This window comes from Phalacrocorax aristotelis, chromosome 13 (assembly GCF_949628215.1).
Source record: "Phalacrocorax aristotelis chromosome 13, bGulAri2.1, whole genome shotgun sequence".
Taxonomy (NCBI): domain Eukaryota; kingdom Metazoa; phylum Chordata; class Aves; order Suliformes; family Phalacrocoracidae; genus Phalacrocorax; species Phalacrocorax aristotelis.
The window spans coordinates 2,809,645-2,828,714 of record NC_134288.1 but is presented as its reverse complement, the minus strand read 5'-3'; the positions used below and the strand labels follow the sequence as shown (position 1 = coordinate 2,828,714).

The following is a 19,070-nucleotide window of genomic DNA, read 5'->3' as shown; positions in this document are numbered from 1 at the left end:
CCTTCCAACACAGGACATCCTGTGATTCCGTGACCTGAGTGAGGACGTGTCCGTGCTGACAGCGGCGGGCAAGGGGAGGCCGTTCCTCATGTCCGACAGGGTGCGAGGGGACCCCCGCGAACAGCCCCCACTCCTTCCTCGCAGTCGCGTGTCCCCCCCCTCGTCCCTGCCGGGCGTCCCCTCTTCGTCCGTGAGTCTCCCCATGCTCCGCGGGGCCAAGCCCCGCCCCCGCCGGGCGTGCCGCGCTGACGTCACCGCCGGGCTCCGCCGCAGCCCCAGCGCAGGCCGCGCCGCCGGACGGAGGTGCCCGCCGCTCTCCCGGCCGCCATGCCCTCCGACCGGTCCTTCAAGCAGCGCCGCACCTTCGGTGAGTCGGGCGGGGGATCCCGCGTCCTCCCCGCCGTGCTGACCCTCGGGGTGACAGCCCCGCCCCCCCCCAACCCCCCGCCGCGGGGCCGCCGTCGGGCTCGGCCCTGCGGGCCCGGGCCGCGGGGGGCTGTGTGGGGTGTGTGTGGAGGGGGGGTGGGGGGGAAGTGTGTGTGTGTGGGAGGGGTGTGGACGGGCGGTGAAGTCATCCCGCCGAGCCCCGCAGCGGGGGCCAGGGATCTCCGGCAGCTCTGGGGGGGCAGGTGGCGGGTCGTTGGGCGCTGGGAGCGTGGCTGCACCCGCCCGGGGGTCTGCGCCCGGGGACCGGCCGGCCCCCCCAACGCCTCAGCCCCGAGGCGCGAGTAGCGGTAATCCCAGCCGCAGTGTCGTAGGTGTGCTTTATATCAATTTCGGTCGTTACCCCCGTTACACCCTGCCAGGTGTTGGTTCAGTGAGCCTCCGCTTTCTTAGAGCGTGGATAAGAGGTTAGCCCAGCGCGAGCGCGGTCGGGAGGGCAGTTGCCGCAGTTGAGCTCGAGGAAGCCGCGCGCGGCGTTCGCTGAGCCGTTGCCCTCCTGTCAGGGCTTGTGGATCCAACGCCTCCTTTGGGCTGACTGGGGTGGGGTGGCCACTGCAAGGGGCTCTGAAATCTGCAGGGCACGGGTAGCCAAGAGGTAAATATCCTTGTTTTGCTCTTGCCCTGCGTCCAGTCTTTACATGTTTGATTGTCAGAGGACAATGATCTCTGAAAATAACTATCTATGCGCCTCATCATGTTGGCAGTGATGTAGTTGTTCCAAGAATTTGAATCGCCCCCTCTGATTGTTCCTGAGACCCAGAAGAGTTAATGCTCACATCAGACTCATCCCTTTGTTAAATATATGTGGTGGGAAGACGCCAATGACAAGGAGGTTACCAGAGAAGGTACTAGATTTGATTGTCAGCCTTGATAGTGAAATCAGGTGAAACATCAACTGCTGTTTGTCTTGACCTTTGCCAGCTGGTATTGGGAAAGGTGCATGTTTCGGGAGGTTATGTTCTGAGGGATGGTATCGGTTGAGCTTTACTGCCTGAATAATGCTGACATCGGTGTATTCATGCCAAACAAGGCCTTGTTTTGTGTCAGATACTGACCAAACACAGGTGAGGGCGTGTTTCTTATGTGAGTTTTAAAATTGGAGTTTTTCCTACTGAACTGCTATTCTAACCCCTCACTGCTCTCTTGGAAACTGTAAATATTTGGTAATTTATTGGCACAGCCTTGAGTGCTTACTCAGGCTTCTCCTGCCACAGCGACCAAGCCAAGAGAACACGCACAAACAAGAACAAAATGAAGTCTGAGTGCCCTGGTCTCCTAAGCTATGTATGAAGAGCATTAAAGTCCTAAATCAAACCCTTAGTAACTCCTATTGTTCAGCTGGTGAGAATCAGCTTATTATAGTCAGGAGGAGTCTGGTTCGCCTTTGCAGATTGCTCAGACTTTGTATGAGCCAGAAGGAAAACAAGATCCAAGGCTCAGAGTAGTAGAAAGAAAGCAGGATTAAAATAGCCCAGAAGGGAAAGAGGGGGGTGAGGGAGTTTGGTGCTGGCAACTGCAAGTGCTCCTTGTTTCTGTGTACTTTCCTCTGGCATTTTGCTCTCTCAGCTGACTGCTCTGAAGAGCTCAGCCAGGAGGAGGGGAGGGAGGAGGAGGCCTGGCAGCCCACGCAGTTGCTTTGGGTCAGGGCTGGAATCGTTGGGTTGGAGAAAGTAGATACAGCTTGTTTTTGTCTTGGAATCATTACACAGCAGGAACAGGAAGCGATCGTTTACAATGCAGTATTGATGGAAAACATCACCAGTGACACTGTACCCTCAGAATGGCTTAATTTTTAAGGCTTCAAAACTTTACAGAAGTGGAAGAGTTAAAAAAAAAACCAACAGAGAAAACGCAGAGTCAGGAATATGACTGCACCCAGGCTCCAGTTTCATGACAAGTGGCTTCCTTAGGTCTTGGTCTGCTGCCCCTTGCTGAAGATTCTGTTTTCCTCAATTCTTGTACTTTTGGGATTCGTTTTTCCATTAATTTCTTCTGCTTGTTCATCTGCTTTGTCTTGTGTCTATCCTGAATAAAATTTTTGGATTTCTATTCATCATTGTTGAGGACTTGAAAAAGGGACTTGTTGGGAAATGCCAGGGGTTTAAGCCAAGGTACATTGAGGGCACCGAGCACTGATTTCTCCCATGATCTAATGCGCCATCAGTGGTGAGAGGGTGATGCTTGGTGATCTGCCTGGTCCTTGGCATGTGTGCAGCAGAGCATCTTTGGTCTGGGTGCATGGGGGTAAAATCAGATAGTAACCCTCTGCTTTCATGTGCTGAACCCGACTGTAGGCACTGAGGCAGCTGTCTTCTGTGTAGTCAGATCCATTGTAGGAGTCCAAAACAATTCCCAGAACAAAGCTGTGGTCTGTGTGAAAGGAACAGGGTGGCCTGGCTGTAGCGAGAGTGTGCGGCAGCGTGATGACACTGTTGCACTTCCCATAAAGAGCGAAAGTTCTTCGGTGCAGTGGGTAGTGCTCACACCTCCCGCTGTTCCTGAAGTGGTTGTTTTGAATTGGCTGCTCTGTTGCTGCAAGGCTGCCAACAGGCTTCAGGCTTTGTTTTCAATGCAGTGCATGACCAGTGCAGTTACAGACATGGACCTTAAACCTAGACCAGTTGCCTAATTGAAAGTAAGTTGGCCTCATACCCCAGCATCCTGCTGAAATGGAGGTACTTCACAGGAAAACACATATGTGTGTGTCCTGTTGGTCAGCTGGAGCCCCTGACTAGGTGACAGACATAGAGGTTTGGCCTCAGCCTCTCTGGACTAAGTATTCCCATCCCAGTTCAGTCCCCTGGGCAATCTGCCTTTAGTTCTGGGAAGCCATTTCCCTTCAGAGAAAAGGCAGCAGTTAGATAAAGTCAGTGTGTCAAGCTGAATTCCCTCTCCTCTTGGCTCTGGGGAAAGGTGAAGCGCAGCCTTCTCTGGGGACTTGTCTAGCGTAAGCCAGCCTCACTCATACCAGTTGAAAGACCAAGAGTGGATGAATTGTCTGTCTTGCGCACCAGCCCGTGCTTGTCACGTAGTTGTTTGTTCCCTTTTGTCTTCAGAAGGCAGTTTGGAAATAGGCTGTGAGAGAAAATGAAAGAATAAATTCAAGGCGCTTGTGTCCAGCACATCTCCCCAAATAGGCCCTTCAATTCTGCGCGCATCCAGGCATGTTTGTGCACAAATAGCAATGACCCAGGCTGTGCAAATTCTCTTTGTGCATGCACGTGTGTGGTGTTCCGCATTAAAATACAGTTCTGTCAAGAGTGCTAGTTCTTTGAGCAATTTGAAGTGTTCTGCGAAATTTCAGTGCATTTGTGCTGTCTTGGAGGCTTATATTTGTGATGGTTGTCAAGCTGGAAGAAAAGGTCAAACAAAAGCTAGAGGGGAAGCCCTTGCAGAGGGCAGCGTCCTGACAGCTCGTATGGAGGGAACTTGCCATTCTTTTTCCAAGTCTAGTGAAACTGTCATTAAATGTTGAGCAAAAAAACCCAGTTCCTTACCTGGAACTCTCATGCAAGTACTCTGTATGCCATCCAGACATGGCACAGAGAGTATTGCCCATTTTCCCCCTATGCTCAGGAGGTGTAGTGAGTTGGAAGCCCTGTTTTAAGCTGTTTGAATGATGGAGGTCTGCTGCTCATCCTGCATGGCCCACGGCAGGGGTGACATGTGCAACCAGAGAACCCGTGTCTTGACATGAATCTAAACTTCACAGTTGTGTGGCTCTGCTTGGTCATGAGCTGAACCCTTATCATGGATTTGCCAGATACAAATACTCATCCCTGGAGCCAGGCTCAAAATCATAATCAGTTAAATTTTGAAACTGCTAAAAAAAAAAGAAGGTGGTTCCTGTTTGTCTTTTAAAATCCATTTTCAAGCTCTACTCTGGAGCCAGGAAGATTGGGAACTTGCGCAAATGAACCAGACTGCTGAGATTCTTCTGCAGTCACAGGGCTCCAGGAGTCAGGCACTCAAAAGTCCTTCCAGACATTACACATCATATAATGAAGCTGTAACAACAAAATGGATAGTCAAGCAGACAGGTCATCAGTTGCTCCACATTCATGTTGGTACTATCTTCCTGTGACAGTAGAGCATGAGGCTCTACCGACACCATGTTGCAGAGACACACTTTCTATCAGACAATAAATTCAAAACAGCGTAGTTTTGGTCCTGGGTCATTTGTTCTGTCTGAAGCCCCCAAGCTTTGCAGACAGAAGTAAAATACAGCTAACAATCAGAATCGCTGTCAAGTTTCTGCAATGCTGCTGTCCTGTGTAGCCTCGGACAAAAAACCTTTTTATTAGTGAGGACAGCTTTTCCAGGGTGTGGCTGGCCTCCTTTCATGGATGTGGGAGTCTCCTCTTGCTCCTCCTGCACTGCTGCTGGCCTGAGAATGAGCTCTCCAGCATTCAGCAAGGACAGGTCAGGTCAGCTGTTGTGTGAGCCATGACACATATGTGGGAGGGGTGTATTTCCTGGTGGTTAGAGGTGTCTGGCCTTAGGGTGGTGTGATATTACAAAAATAACTACTGATTTTCTTCTGGAATGACCTGCATAACTTGCCCGTATCTTCAGCAGTTGTCAGCTCATCCCAGACATACCCTGATTTCAAACCATCCAATTCTTCCTCCTCTTGCAGAAAATCTCTTGGAGAGAGGGCCACATTCTAGCAGCCCTCTGCCCTGGGACTGACACAGCAGCTTCTTGAAGAAACATGTTCATTTTTGCCGTCTGCTTCAGATCTGAGGCAGCTCCACCCTCATGCTGGCTGGCAGAGCGTCTTGTGGATGGCAGTGAGAAAGCCGCAGGGATGTCTGTACACTCTCTCCATGCTGTGGGCAGCTGCATCTAGAGCCCTGGGACGTGGGACCACAGGGAGAGGCGGTAGCTCATGGCTGAATTTCTACTCTCTGCTTTGTTTTCCACACACAGGCCTTGCTCAGCTCAGGAGCTATTGACCTGGTAGCACATTGATGACATTTCCAGGTTGGTGTTTTTTTCCTAGTGCTGTTTTCTTAACAGCATTCCTGTTGGTGACAGGCAGCAGGGCTGGTCACAGAGTCCATCCGCTGCCCTGGGGTGGCACCAGTGCCTGACCAGTGTTTGTCTAGTGTCTCCTGAAGAATGCTGTCTGTTATGCAACTGCCCTGTTGGAGAACTTAGCATGTGTTTCCCTTCTGTTCCACCATCTGTATCTTTTGTCTGATTAAGCTTTTCTGCACCCAGGACTGTCCTTTCATCCTGTGTCTGCACAGCACTCAGCACAGCAGAGACCTGTCTCCCATACCCAGGATTCCTGGACACTGCTGATAAAAAAGGTTAATGTTTGGAGAGTCTGTCTTAGAATTTTGTACTGCTCAACTGTCATAACGATCTCATCCTGCATTGCTCTGGGACACTTTGTGTGCCCACGTCTTTGGGAGAGCAGCTTGGGAAGGGCCTCAGTGAAGAAAACAGCTGAGATTCTGGTGTTTTGGGCAATCTGCAAGCTTTGCTGTTGGTACTTAACAGTTGAAACAGCAGTTGGAGGAGATATAGGCAATTTTTCTGGCATATGAAATGCTACAAAAACACTCCTGTCTTTCAATAGGCCCTAGCAGTGAAACTTTGCTAGGAATAACCAATAAAAAGTGTGTGCTTTTTATCTTGCTACCGTCTTGAGCTCTCAAATCCTGGCACTGGGGAGAAGCCCAGCTTCCCTTATGGCAGATGTGCAGTGCCCATGCCTGGGAGCAGAGATGGTGCTCTTCCCTCTGGGTGCAGTTCATTAATCTTTGCTCAGCTCCTTCAAAACAACAGCTGGCTGTAGCCCCTTCATCCCTTCTTGCTTGGAGTCCCTGAGCTGCTGAAATCAGGTGTGCTGTTTTGCTTCTCCTTGCAACAAGGAGGGGCCAGAGGGAAAAAAGTAAATATGGACTGGTTGTGTAAATAGTTCTGGTTTGCTTTGCATACAGGCTAAGGATTAACTATAGTCAGGTGCTACAGAAAAGGGGAAAGCCTTAACCCCAATTAGCACAGCTATAATTTGGGAGAGCTGCAGGAGAAGAACAAGACTTGTAAAATCAGACCTGTCCTGTGTGAAATGTGAGTGCAGGCACCGCTGGTGAAGGGTGGAGGGAGTGCACCTGTCTGCAGTGCCATACGTGGCGTGACCTTGGGCGCCAGGCTGGCATCTCCATTGGTGTCTCTCTGAGGTGCCCTTTAATGGTTTTCTCTTTAATCCTGTTACTTAATTTAATGCATATGTAGTCTAATTTAAAGGTGGTATTTATAGCCATTCCTTGCTGTGTGATGTTGAAGATGCTTTCATGAGACGCAGGATCAACCTCTAGCTCCCAGTGTAGGCTGAGGAGGCTGTGGGTGACCATACCCTATTTCTTGCAGGAGATCTCTAGCACCTGAACTATTGTGCGCACATAAATTACCCTTGTGCAGGGTTTGATGCAGGATAGCTTCTGATTTCCAAGCCTGCTTTGTTCGATCTCCAAGGCTAGGATGGGACTGAGTATGCTCCTTAGCATAGCTTCAGATATCCTGGAAACTTCTGCCTGAATCTTCAGGCACCTGAACACAGCTTAGGTAGCTTTGCTCCCAACTGCCTTCCTGAATGAAGCTTCTGAAATGGGCATCTCCTGGGCAGAGGAAGAAGTGCAGTGCTTTAGCTGCTTGTAGTTGCAATCACACGTACCTGCTGAAGGGATCCACCAGCTCCTGGAGCAAAGCAGCACCTGCTGTTATGTTGCAGTAACCTGCAGATCAGCCACCTCCCACAGGGTCCTCTGAGATTAGAAAGGCTGCAAAAGCCCTGGGCCCATCTGGCCTGAGGGACTAGGTTCTGGGTGCAAGGCAGGTCTTAAAGAGTGGCACAGGGGAGCTGCCACTATGGTGCACCAGACTTGAGGCTAGTTGAGAGCTTTATCACTGGTGGCTCGTGCCCTTAATTCCTGCTGACCGTAGGAGTCAGCAAGACCTGGAAGAAATGAGCTGCAGCAGCAGCCTGGCCTGCCTCTGTCTGAGGCACCTGCAGTTTGTACCCCTTGGGGACAAAGTGCTGTGGTTTCAGGGGTGGGAACCTGAGACACTGATGTGGATAGATGATGTACTGTCCTGTTCTCTGAGGGGCATCTTTTTCAGTGTAAAAAGATGAGTCCTTTGTGGAAGATGTGTCCTCTGTGTCCTTTGTGGAAGTGAAGGTGGTGATGCTTCCAGAGGGCAAAAAGTTTGTATGGGTGCCCTTTGGCACATGCAGCCCAGACTAGTCAGATCCTCTGAGACTATCTACATTACTAGCCAGGGTAACATGCAAAGAGTGCAATTTTGCCTTCAGTGACTTGCTTTGCAGACCCTTCTCATAATTACCTGCATTGTTGGGGCTTCCTGTGCAAACAGTTCTGTGACCCTACAGGGAAATGCATAATGTCTAGGAAGTTTATCCGTGTGGCCATCTACTAGTATGGAGAGAGATGCAGGGTAGAGGGATACTGAAGCTAGAAAAACTAGCTAGCCATGAGGGCGCATAGCTTTTTTCAGGCTCTGTTAATACCCAGCAAGTCTGAGTTGACTGCAGTAAAGCTGCCTAAAGTACTTATGCTGGTAAGTGTTGTCCACCCATGCTCTGCATCTCCAGCCTTTCAGATGTTCTGTCCTGCTGAAGCTTGTACACAGTGAACACGTGGGAGCAGAGCTTTGCAGAAGGGGGGGGCACGCGCTTCTGGCTAGCTGCTCAAATTGGGTGCTATGCGTCAGGTGCTTGTGTGCTGGGTGCTTCTTGTCACTGTGTCCTTCAGCAGTCCTGAAGAGGCATTGCTGTACCAGCATCATGTAAAATGCTGATTTTTGTGTAATTCCTTGCAGATTGGGACCTCGGGGAAAACTTGCCTATATCACAAGGATGACTGTGGATGCCCTGGAGCATTAGAAAGGGTGAAAATGAAACATGAGGAACTACAAAGTCAGTCATGAAACCCAGAACAAATGTGCCCAAATTTTTCATTAAATCCAAATAATCTTGCTCTGTCTTGCTAGCCCGTGGAGTCCTGCAGAAGAAAGATCTAGCAATTTCTAGCAGAGGGATACTTCCCTATCAGAGAAATGGTGCTCAAAAGCTTCTGTCATCTGGTGATTTTGCAGTCTTGTGGCCTCTAAAGAAACTTCAGTCTCTTCCCAAAGTAGTATCTAGCCAAATTCACTTTATAAATAATAAGGTTTTACTGAGTGATTAGAGGAGAAATGCCCAACGCTTGTGGGAAGAGAAAACACTCGAACACAATTTCTTATCCTGCCCTACATGATCCTGGTGGGTCATGACAGACTGGGGCTGCATGAAGCAGGTCAGGGGAGTCGGGCTTGAAGCAGGTGCTACACCAGCGATTGTGTGTGGGACAGGATGATCCCATGGCAGGTCCTGTGATCCCAGATCTTGCATTTCTAAGCAGTCGTTAGTTGTTGGCCTTCACCCCCTGGCTTACCTACTGTGATCCATGAAACTGCTTCCCTGGGGCACCTCAGATGGGCCATTGCAGGACATGAAGCACTTCCCAGAGTAATCGTAATGCCAGGAGGAGTGTAGGTCTGTAGCATCCCAGGAAGAGCTCCTTTCCGCTGCTTTGAATTGTGGAAAGTGGAGGGCCCTCTGGTAAAGCAGTGAGGGGGATTGAAATTCTCCTGTAAGCTCAAAGAGCATACAAGCTTTTATGTGCGGCCTGTTGTGTCAGTGGGTCATCTCCTTGCTTACATTTTTCTTCCTGTTTCCACGACAGGTCTAGAAATACCTTCTGTTGGGCCAACAGCTGTTGTAGCTACTATGTAGATCTGTGATAGTGAAGGAGTCCTCCTTGGCAAGGGTGTATCTCTTTTGGACTGAGGCACTGTGCCAGATAGTGCTTAGAAGTGCACAACAGGCAGAAGGAAATGGCTAAAACCCAGCCCCAGCTGGAGAATCATCCCCTCTGGGGAAGCAGTCAGGATGCACAAAGAGCCTGAACTTCCAGAGCTGAGACCCTAAATCTGTGCTGGTGCCCGGCACTGATGGTCGTGAGCTGCATTTGCTTAAGGTAGATTTAGGAATACAGTTCTGTAATCCTTCTGGTCTCATTTAAGTAATTTGGTTTCCATGTATGTTGCCCAGTTTTACCGGGCAGGATAGTGTGTCCCTGCATTGGGGGATGACTGGGGTTGTAGGAAGCCATGAAGGGTCAGTCACTGAAGCTGACATCTGGCTGACTACCTCACTGCTGCAAGATATTCAGAAAAGGCCTGATGAACAGAATTTTTCTTTTGCAATGTCCCTCTTTGTCATTTTGTGGCTTGCACACAAACCTCATTACCTGGTTACCTTGTTTTTGCCTGAGCTAGCACAGCCAGACATTTCTAACTTCATTTCTTTACTCCTTTTTTTCCAGCCGATCGTTGTAAAGAAGTACAGCAGATCCGAGAGCAGCATCCAAACAAAATCCCGGTAAGTTATCATTCTCGCTTTTCTGCATTAGACTTCGTTCTCATGACCCCTCCGTGCTGCTGGATAGCCTCCACCAGCCAGCCACGGAGGTTACAAAGCTTTGCTCCCCAGAATCAACACAGGATGGTCTCTCTAAGCCTCCAGTGCCTTGTGCATGCCAGCTGCTCAATAGTAGACCACACTCTCAGCAGTGCAAAATTACAGTCTTTCTCTTAAGCTTCATGCCTAATTAGAAGCAAAGAACTCATTTGATCTCAGATCTACTTCCAAGCTAATGCAGCAGGAAAAAACTTGGAAATGGCCTGTTGTTGTTGTTGTTGCAGTAGCTACCTGTCTTTTCCTCAGTCACCTGGTAAGGATTTCTGTGCATCTGCCCAGAGAAAGATGTGTGAGATGATCTTTGCTGTGCTGAAAGCAAAGAGACTGTTAGGGTAATTCATACCACAGCCAGTCACACCTGTTCTGTGCTTTCCCAGCACCTGTTGCTGACATATCTAGGTGAGACTTCATGGATTGCCTCTAGTACTTCCTGCCTGTGTCAGACCTAATATGCTGTCTTGTCTTTGGCTCTGAGGGTGCTTTTGATATCCTAGCTGAGTATTTGCTTCTTGTCCTGAGAAGATGGAGAACGTAGAGAAATAATGTACTCAGATCTTGCTTGTATTAATATTTGCAATACCATAGCACGTAAGACCAAGAAATGGGACGTGTTGCTAGTTCAGCTCTCTCTGTGTTGGGTGAACATCAGCCTTCTCTTAAAATTGCATACAATCTCTCAGTATTTAGCCTTTGATGGTTAATGTCTCAAACTGCTCTTGGTACATACTAGCCCACTCCTGCTTCTCTCTTATGTGGATTTTAGCACAGCATCTTCTAGCAAAAAGAATTTCTTCTCTTCCTTCTCTTCCATTGCCACTGTGGTGCCCACATGCTGTCAGCTCAGCAGAGCAGGACTTGCCCCTTGCAGGACACTGAATTACCAGTATTCTATATCATCTGTACATTTATTGACCGCTGCTTTTAATGTGGTTTTCATGGCATTAGGCAGGCTCTGCATTTCTCCAGAGATGTGGCAGAGCTAATTACAGTGCTTTAAGGCTCTAGCAATAAGGACAGGCTAGAAATGAGTTGTAAGAAAAAATATACACACATGGCTATATCAACTGCCTGTACACAAATATGTGTTGCCTGGGAAATGAACAGAAGGAGCCAGAACTCTGCATCCTTGTCCAGAATTTTACCGGCATTACTGAAACATGGTGGGAGAGCTTGCATGGCTGGAGTGCTCTTTGTGTTTGGGCCAAACACCACGTCCCCCAGGAGAAGGCCTCTGTGTCATCAGGACCTGGCCATTGGTGTGGCTGTCTGGGGAACTGTGTGTGCGCGGGGAGGTTTAGCCATGGCAGAGACCTGACCTCTCCCACACCTGCTCCAGTGACATCTTTGTTCACTGCTTTATTGTTGTTGATAGTGTCCTGAGTGCCAGCACTGTGAGAGGATGAGGGACTCGGCTAAACGCTCAGCTGCTTTGCTTTTGTGTGCTGACTGACACAACAGGGGAGGATACGTTTAGTTGCAAGTTTTGCTGGAGCAGTAAAAAGAATCAGGAGGAGAGAAGGGTGTTGAGGGCTTTGGGCAGTCCAGCTGTGTTTGTGTCACTGGTATCTCTGAAGGCCTGGTCCCAATTAGACCCTGAAACCAAGTTTGATACTTTCTCTTCTTTTTTACATAGCAAAGTTCCTGCAAGTCACTGTATGTAGCTTTCATGCTAGGGCTGTGAGCACTTGCACTGCAAAACAGAGCATTGTATGGGGCAGAGCTGTGGGTCTGAGCAGTGCAGTGCAGGCAAATTGGCTGTAGGAAGGTCTTGGTCTTCTGTGAAAGACGGGAGCTGTGTTTGCTGAGTGACTGGCTTCCCTGGAGAGGCACTTGAAATTAGCAAGGGGGTTTGAGCCCACAGCCTGGGGCACTTAGGGAGAAGATGGCCCACATCACACCATTATTGCTGGCAGAAATCACAGCAAGCTGTGCTACAACTGCTGCCCTCTTCTTTCATCTCCAGTTTTCATTCAGAGCCCTTGGGTGAGTCCCCTTTTGCTTTGACAGAGGGCCAGGAGGATTTGTAGAGTGCATGGCCTGGCTTCGTGCCCAGGGAAAGGCATTTCTCTCCTGTTTTTCTGAGGGTACTTCCAGCGGAGGCTGAGGAAGGGGCTGTGCACACGCACCTGTGGGGAACTGCGTGGGGAGAGAGCTGGTGTTGTCTCTCTCTGAGCCCAACAGAGACAAAGCAATAGATAACCTGGACTTTGCCTGAGGTGGAGTTCTCTGCTTGTGTTTGAAAGGAAATCACGTGTCACTGGCACATGTAATAAAGAGATAGGCAGGAGCTAGGGGCTCCCCATTATTTCCCTATCCACTTCATGCTAGGGGCTCCTTTGCTGACTCTGCACTCCCCAAAGCTGGCTGTACTCCCATGGTAAAAAGTGCTGACCACAGGAATACACAGCTCTTACTGAGAAGGGCATGGTTGTGTTGGCAGTGAGTTGCTGCTCATGTTTTGCCCTGCTGAGAAGGAGCCTCCAGCTGCCCCTTGCAGGCACCTGTGGGGTGGCTCCTCCTCAGGCAGTCAGACTAAGCAGAGAGCTTCCTGCCTTCTCGCTGGGACCTCCATCCAGAGCCTCAGCAGATGCTTTAGAAATCTGCTGAGAATTCTGCCCTGCTAGAGGATAGACCGAGGTTATGCCTGCCCATCACCCTCACTTGCTGTCAGCCCCAGCGCTCTCTTTCCAGAGCCCATTGAACTGGGGCCTGTTGAGGAGCAGCTGCAAGCTTTAAGCCAGCTCCAGTGAGCCGTGGAGAGTAAAAAAATCACTGGGGAACAGTGTTGCTGGGCAGTGATGGGAGAAAACCATTTCCCAAAGCACTGTAATGCTAAATTCAGTGAGGCCTAGTGAGTCACAGGCTGTACTGCTGCAGATGGTGGGTTAGGGGAGAGCCACCTCTCATGCTGATAGGAAGGTTGTGAGGGTGTGTTTGGGCCATGCAGAGAGATCTCTGTTATGTTATGTGATAAAAAGTTCATCTGCATACCCACAGTGGAGCATGGAGAAGCAGTGGCAGGTGAGCAAGCCCAAATAATGCCCTACCCTGGCACAGTGGTGGATGGAAACCCAAATTACAGGCTTGGAGGAAGGGACAACCTTCTCTGGGCTTCTGTGAGGGCTGTTCCAGGGAGCTGCAGACCCAGTGTCCAGGGCTGACACAGCTCAAGATGGATCAACATCAGAGCACCTTTTGGACTGAGACTGAGGAGGTTTACTCTATATATTCCCACTAAAGGACCTCCAGCCTGCTCAGCCAGAGGGGGACAGGATGAGGCTGTTGATGCTGTCTGTGTTCGTGTGAGAGCTCTGCATGTCTGTGTTGATCTCTGTGGCTGGCCATGAATGTTCCCTATATGCATTTGTGTCTGCGTGCCTGCTGGGAATACATTCTTAGCCTTGCTGCTGGTTGGACCTGGGGACATGGAGTGGTGGCAGCCTTGCCTCTGTCAGGCTGCCAGATCTGGCCCCATTCCCTACCAAAATCCCTTTCCACCTCTTCAGGCTGGCCCCAGAATAAGTGTTGAGTTTATAAATGCTGCCCAAGCCCCTTCTGTGGTGGGACCAGGACCCCAGGCTCTGCCCTAAGCGTTTCCACCTGTGCCCAGCTCATACTCTTTCTGCAGTGAGATCTGTGGTGGGTTCCCACTGCAAGAGTGGGTGTCCCACACTGAGGAGCCCACTGGCCTGAAGCCACAGCTTGGAAGAGGATATGGGAAGGGAGGTGGCTTTGTGTACAAGCCCTGTGGCCACAGAGATGTAACATTAGCATTTGATCATGCATTTCCCTCCAAAGCTAGGCAAGAACGTTTTGTCCATTGGTCACCTGTTGCCATAGCTGGGTTACCTAAATAGCAGCTTGTGTTCTGGAAACAAATTCTTGAACCTGTTCTACGTGACAGGCCCTCTGTCTGCTCAGGACACAAGGCAGCTGCTGCTTTAACAGCTAGGACATCCTTCTTGGCCCATTCTTGGACTAACTTGAGAAGCTTTTCTTTGTGGGATGGAACTGGCGGATAGAGATGTCTGCCTCTGTTCTTGCTAGATGTAAGTGAGAAATGAGGCATAGCCCAGGTGTACAGGGCCCTCTCTGTGTGTAAAGGTGTATGCACAAACAGTTGCTGTGTACCTGCCCCTTTGTGCAAACTACTATTAAAAACTCGAGGTCCCACTGTTGCCTCTGTGTTTCCCAGTGGCCAGAGCAGCATCCCTGTATGTTGCAGTTGTGAGTGTCCAGCCCCTTGAGACTATTCATCTCCCTAAAGCCAAAATACTCATCTGTCCAAGTAAGACTCAGATTAAACACAGTAGGATGGTTCTGCTTGTCTTTGTCCTTCCTCTGTCCTTCTGGAGGGAGGAAGATACATTAGGAGGTTGCTAAGGGGCATCCTGATGCGTGATTTAGTCTGTTGCAGAAAATTGTTCTTTCATCAGGTCCCCATCTTGCAAAAGGGGCCAAATGAGCAGTATGGGGCTTTCCCTGGTCTTTCCCCTGGCACTCTTGCTCAGTATCAGGAGGAGACGTGGCCAGAGTGAGAATACATGGGTGGTCTCCTGGTCTTCATATGCTGCTTGTCTGGCCCTCGGGCTCCCAGGTTCCCCTTGTGTGAGCTTTGTCCAGGATGGGCTCTTCAGAGGGCAATCAGGTGCAGAGCTCTCACCAAGGCGCCTCACACCCCTCCCTCATCAGAAACTGCCTGCAACATAGCTTGGCCCATCCCGGTGGGCCTCAAGAGAAGCCCTGAAGTCTGGGGAACTCGTCAGACATTCCCAGCTCACTGGTGATGCCACAGCATCCCAGCCAGAGCGTCTGATTTGGCTTTGTGTAGACAGGCAGCAGGAGTTACATTGCTGCCGCTGATGGAGGCTGCTGTGTCAACAAATGATTGAGGAAAAGGCAAATCAGTGTTCCCAGAGGTTCGCCTGATCCTTTTGGCTCCACAGAGCCATCTTCTGGGGATCATGATCTCTGCATTTTGCTCTGTCCCTCCACTGTCCAAAGGCATTTTCAGTCTCCTGTATATTTTTTGAAAAGACGTAAGAAAATGATTTATGGGAACTCCTTGCCTTATAGTGAAAAATAGCGTTTGGTCTCAACTCAGCGAGGACGATGAACTTATTAGTATACAAGTGTTTTTCTGTGGAGAAAACAGCTAGGTACTGGAGAGATGTGAGAGTCAGAGTGTGTAATGGGAGCGTATTGAGCTTTGTAAGTACTATCATTGCTTACTTTAACTATGTACCACCTTGTTTCTTAGAATACAAATAGTACATTTCCCAGCTGGTTTAGAATAGCAATTACAGGTGTCAGCAGAGACCCTTTAACAGAAGAAATTAATTAATTATAATAGCAGGAAAACTGAACAGAAATTAGTGTTTAGCCATTTCAGAATGTAGGTGTGGTAAGAGCTTTCCCAAGAAGAACCTCTTGCAGGGGAGGACAGGTTGGGCTGTCCCCACGGTGGCACTGTGCTAAAGAGCCCGGGCAGCTCACTGCACAGTTGTGGTGGCACACGGGAGAAGTGGCCATGGGTTTCTGATCCTTTTTGGAGTCAGTGTCAGTCCAAACTCCCCCTTTCTGAAGGAATGCCTTGGGTGGCTTTGCAGTGATTTCTAAAAACTGCTTTTTGGGGAATAGCTGCAGCTCTCCCAGAGCAAGCAAGGGTGATGCTGAACAGCAGCAGCCCAGAGTTGTGGCACAACAGGGAAGGAAAATGTCTCTTTCTACACACCATGAGTTTAGTCCTTAGCTCAAGCCAGCAAAACCTGTGGTTTTGGTCAGTCTGAAAGTGACGTTAAAATACACTTTACTACTCTTCCAGATCTCCTGCATGCTGGGGGAGGTAGCTAAATCAATCCACTAATGCCTACTGTTTCTCAGCCAGCAGAGCAATTGATGCTTTAGTTCACTTATCTTGGATACTCTCCACTGCCTGGCCCAGGCAAACAGAGGACTATCTGCTGAAGAGCTGTCTGCAGCCAACCTGATGGTTACTCCTCATGTCCATTATTTTTTTTTTTTGTTCTCCTGTGAGGGTGAAGCAAAGTGGGGCCTTACCTCAACTTCTCCACTTGTGCTAGTTTTATTTGTGTTGGACCTTGGGGCTAGTGCTTGGGCACTGTAAACCGTGGCTAACCCTACCATTGACTTTCCCCAGGTCATCATTGAACGCTATAAAGGGGAGAAACAGCTGCCAGTGCTGGACAAGACCAAGTTCCTTGTCCCAGACCATGTCAACATGAGTGAATTGGTCAAAATAATCCGGTGAGTGGGGTGGCCCCAAATGGCATGCTGTGAACCTGTCCTGTGGGGTGGGGGTGAGGTGGAGGCAGCTGCTGAGCGTGGGGATGGGGACATGACAACCACAGCAACAGAGTCCTTGTGTTGTGGTACAGACTGTTTGCGGGTGCTGAGGCGGGTAGGTTCTTAGCATCTGGTGAAGGACTCTCACCTCTCCCTCATAGGGACACTCCATGAGCTGATGAGGGGGACTCCAATCCCCTCCTTTCATCCTTCAGCTCAGATGGAAGAGGTGGCTCTGCTTTGCCCTTGCCAGCAGCACTTGGAGCAAGCAGCTTTGCAGAGTCCCAACTCAGGAGGCCTTGGAACCCCAAGCAGCTCAGCTGGGCTCATGGACATCATGTCCTGAGCGTGTGGGAGGAAGTCCTGGCTGTGCAGACCTGGCCCCATGTGAACAGCATTGCTGGAGAGAGGTGAAACTTGCTGTCACAGTGCCTACCCCAGGGGGGTTGACGCAGGCCCTCCTGCCCTTGCTCCACAGGCGTCGCTTGCAGCTGAATCCCACCCAGGCTTTCTTCCTGCTGGTGAACCAGCACAGCATGGTGAGTGTGTCTACCCCCATCTCGGAGATCTACGAGCAGGAGAAAGATGAGGATGGCTTCCTCTACATGGTCTATGCTTCCCAGGAGACCTTTGGCTACTGAGGCTTCCTGAGAGGTGGCATGTGGAGACAGATGAACTGTGGTGCACAGCCTCCTGGCCTTGGAAGACAACACAACCAGGGGCTCACAAGAGGGGAACTGTGCTGACCCTTTCTCTCCCTCCCCTTCCCGTCACCCTGTCACCAAAGAGGCTTATGGCGTGTTGGACTTGCAGAACCCTTCACCTCTGTGTATATTAGTCCCACTCCCTCCACACCCATACCCACGTGCGCACATAGGTACAGACACCCACGCACACACGTTGGGCCTTGGCTGCCCATCCAGTCCCCTTCGTGTAACCTTCAGCTGCTCTCACTGTGCTCTTTGTGTGTGTGTGCAGCCGACAAGATGCTGTCGCCTTCACTTTCAGCACAGGGAGAGCCGCCGCTCCTCCAAGACACTAATAAAGGACAGGAGGTCTGCAAAAGCAGCAAACAGATGTTACCATTGCTCCCAAGTTTTAACTGATTTTAATTACACCCATACCAGATTCTTGGTGCTACTGAGTAGATTTAGGCGTCTCTGTAGGACTGTGGATAATGTATATCCTTTAGATTTATTTTATTGTTTTTTTTGTTTGGTGGTTTTGGGGTTTTTTTTGTTGTGGTTTTGTTTTTGTGCGTGTTTTTTTGTTGTGTTTTGTTGGGGTTTGTTGGTTTTTTGGTTTTTTTTTTTTTAAGGGACTGATTGGAACAGGGAAAGTGGGCAGTCTTTCCTGTATTCTGTAGGTAAATAAGTCAGACTTCTTTGCACTTCAAAGCATAGTAGATGTCAGAGTGGAATTTACTTTTAATTTATACAGGTTTGCCATATATAGTGCTGCTCATCTGTTGACAGCTGTACCTAGATTGTATTTTTTTTAAATAAAATCAATTTTCTTCTCTTTGTCTCCCCATTGCATGCAGTTTTTCAGTCTCAGTGTGGCTAAGAGGTTGCTTAAGGAATGTACTGATTTATATTTGCTATGTTCCTGTTCCTGTTTCTCATGTATTATACCAAAAAAAGTATATGATAAAATCCCACCCAGTTTAATCTATACAAAGGTGTGTGTGTATATATATCTATATATAAAATAAACATAAATTTAAGTCGTGTCTTGTAGGAATGTTCTGTTCCCATCTCATTTGTCTGTGTTAATGTCCCTAGTATCAAGTAAGAGTGACACATATTCCCCATGTTCACAGGTGCATTGTATGCCTGCCAGGATTTGGAGCTGGTTAGTCCTAGCTATGGCAGAAGCAGCTGGTCAGGGCTGAGGCAAAGGTGGAAGCTCAGTGTAGAGGGCAGAGAACTGGGTGGTGATGTGGGAAACATGGTTATCCTTCCCCTACCTGTGACATAGTGTTAGCTAAGTCTCTTGTCCTGTGACCAAGTTTCCTCATCTGGGAAGAAAAAAAATTGGGGTGGAAGGCATTTGCAAAGTCTCTGCTTTTAAAGGAAACATTGAGCAGTGCAGGAAGTCTCCCTGAGCACTCAGTCAAAACTGTTTTCCAACCAAAGGGGGGGGCTGATGGCCATTTAGCATTTCAGTGTGTTTCTCTGCCCCTCAGCTTGCTCTACTTCCTTCGCACTCCCCAGCAGAGAAGGGTTTAGATACTGTTTGCCTGACTTGCAGCTGACTCTCTTGTCCTGCACCTGCAGGGAATCTTTTGTACAGGAAAGGAGCTGGTGTAAGGGACAGAGCCAGCAGAGTGCACACAGGTGGGTCAGCACTGAAGAAGAAGGGTGAGAAGCCAGCTGGAAGCACAGCACCCAGCAGAGTATAGGTGAGAACAGGTGCCCCACTGGTTCTGGCAGCTGGAGCAGCAATGGGGGTTGCCCCTTGTTAAGCACCAGCCTCACAGTATTTACACTCTAGTCCCTGAGCTAAGGTCCGCTCCCATCATCCCTGTGGGATGAGCTCCTGCAGGTGATGGGGCTGTGCCTTGGTTTAGCGGCCCCACATCAGTGTCAGACCTGCTGAGGCTTCTCCCTGTGGGAGTTGGTAAAAGTAGCAGATGTGCCTGAACAGAGTGGGCTGGAGCCCTTGATGGGGTGTAGTAGTGGAGCTGAGGTATCCCACTCTTCACATGAATGCAGTCACCTGGAGACATGAGGATTGCCTTCACCACTATGGCTCCCTGCTA

General features: G+C 49.6%; 1 protein-coding gene and 1 long non-coding RNA gene across 3 annotated transcripts; both read left to right on the top strand.

The window, feature by feature from the left end:
* The first annotated feature begins 222 nt into the window (after positions 1-222).
* On the top strand, positions 223-18,045 carry MAP1LC3A (microtubule associated protein 1 light chain 3 alpha). Of its 2 annotated transcripts, none has more exons than XM_075108924.1 (4): positions 223-367; positions 9,846-9,901; positions 16,161-16,267; positions 16,785-18,045. In XM_075108924.1, the coding sequence occupies exons 1-4, from the start codon at positions 328-330 to the stop codon at positions 16,945-16,947; spliced, it is 366 nt and encodes a 121-aa protein (XP_074965025.1). In that variant the 5' UTR covers positions 223-327; the 3' UTR covers positions 16,948-18,045. The 2 variants fall into 2 exon arrangements, with proteins under 2 accessions (XP_074965025.1, XP_074965024.1); XM_075108923.1 differs by having other exon boundaries at positions 16,522-18,045.
* LOC142064244 (uncharacterized) lies at positions 5,083-8,395 on the top strand. The gene is made up of 3 exons (XR_012663041.1): positions 5,083-5,430; positions 5,671-5,762; positions 8,299-8,395. It is a non-coding gene; the product is annotated as an uncharacterized LOC142064244 (long non-coding RNA).
* Positions 18,046-19,070: the final 1,025 nt, after the last annotated feature.

Coding starts and splice junctions, on each gene's coding strand:
- MAP1LC3A (XM_075108923.1), top strand. CDS start 328: ATGCCCTCCGACCGGTCCTTCAAGCAGCGCCGCACCTTCG. Junction 368..9,845: donor CAAGCAGCGCCGCACCTTCG/GTGAGTCGGGCG, acceptor CTTTTTTTCCAG/CCGATCGTTGTAAAGAAGTA. Junction 16,268..16,521: donor GAATTGGTCAAAATAATCCG/GTGAGTGGGGTG, acceptor TTCATCCTTCAG/CTCAGATGGAAGAGGTGGCT.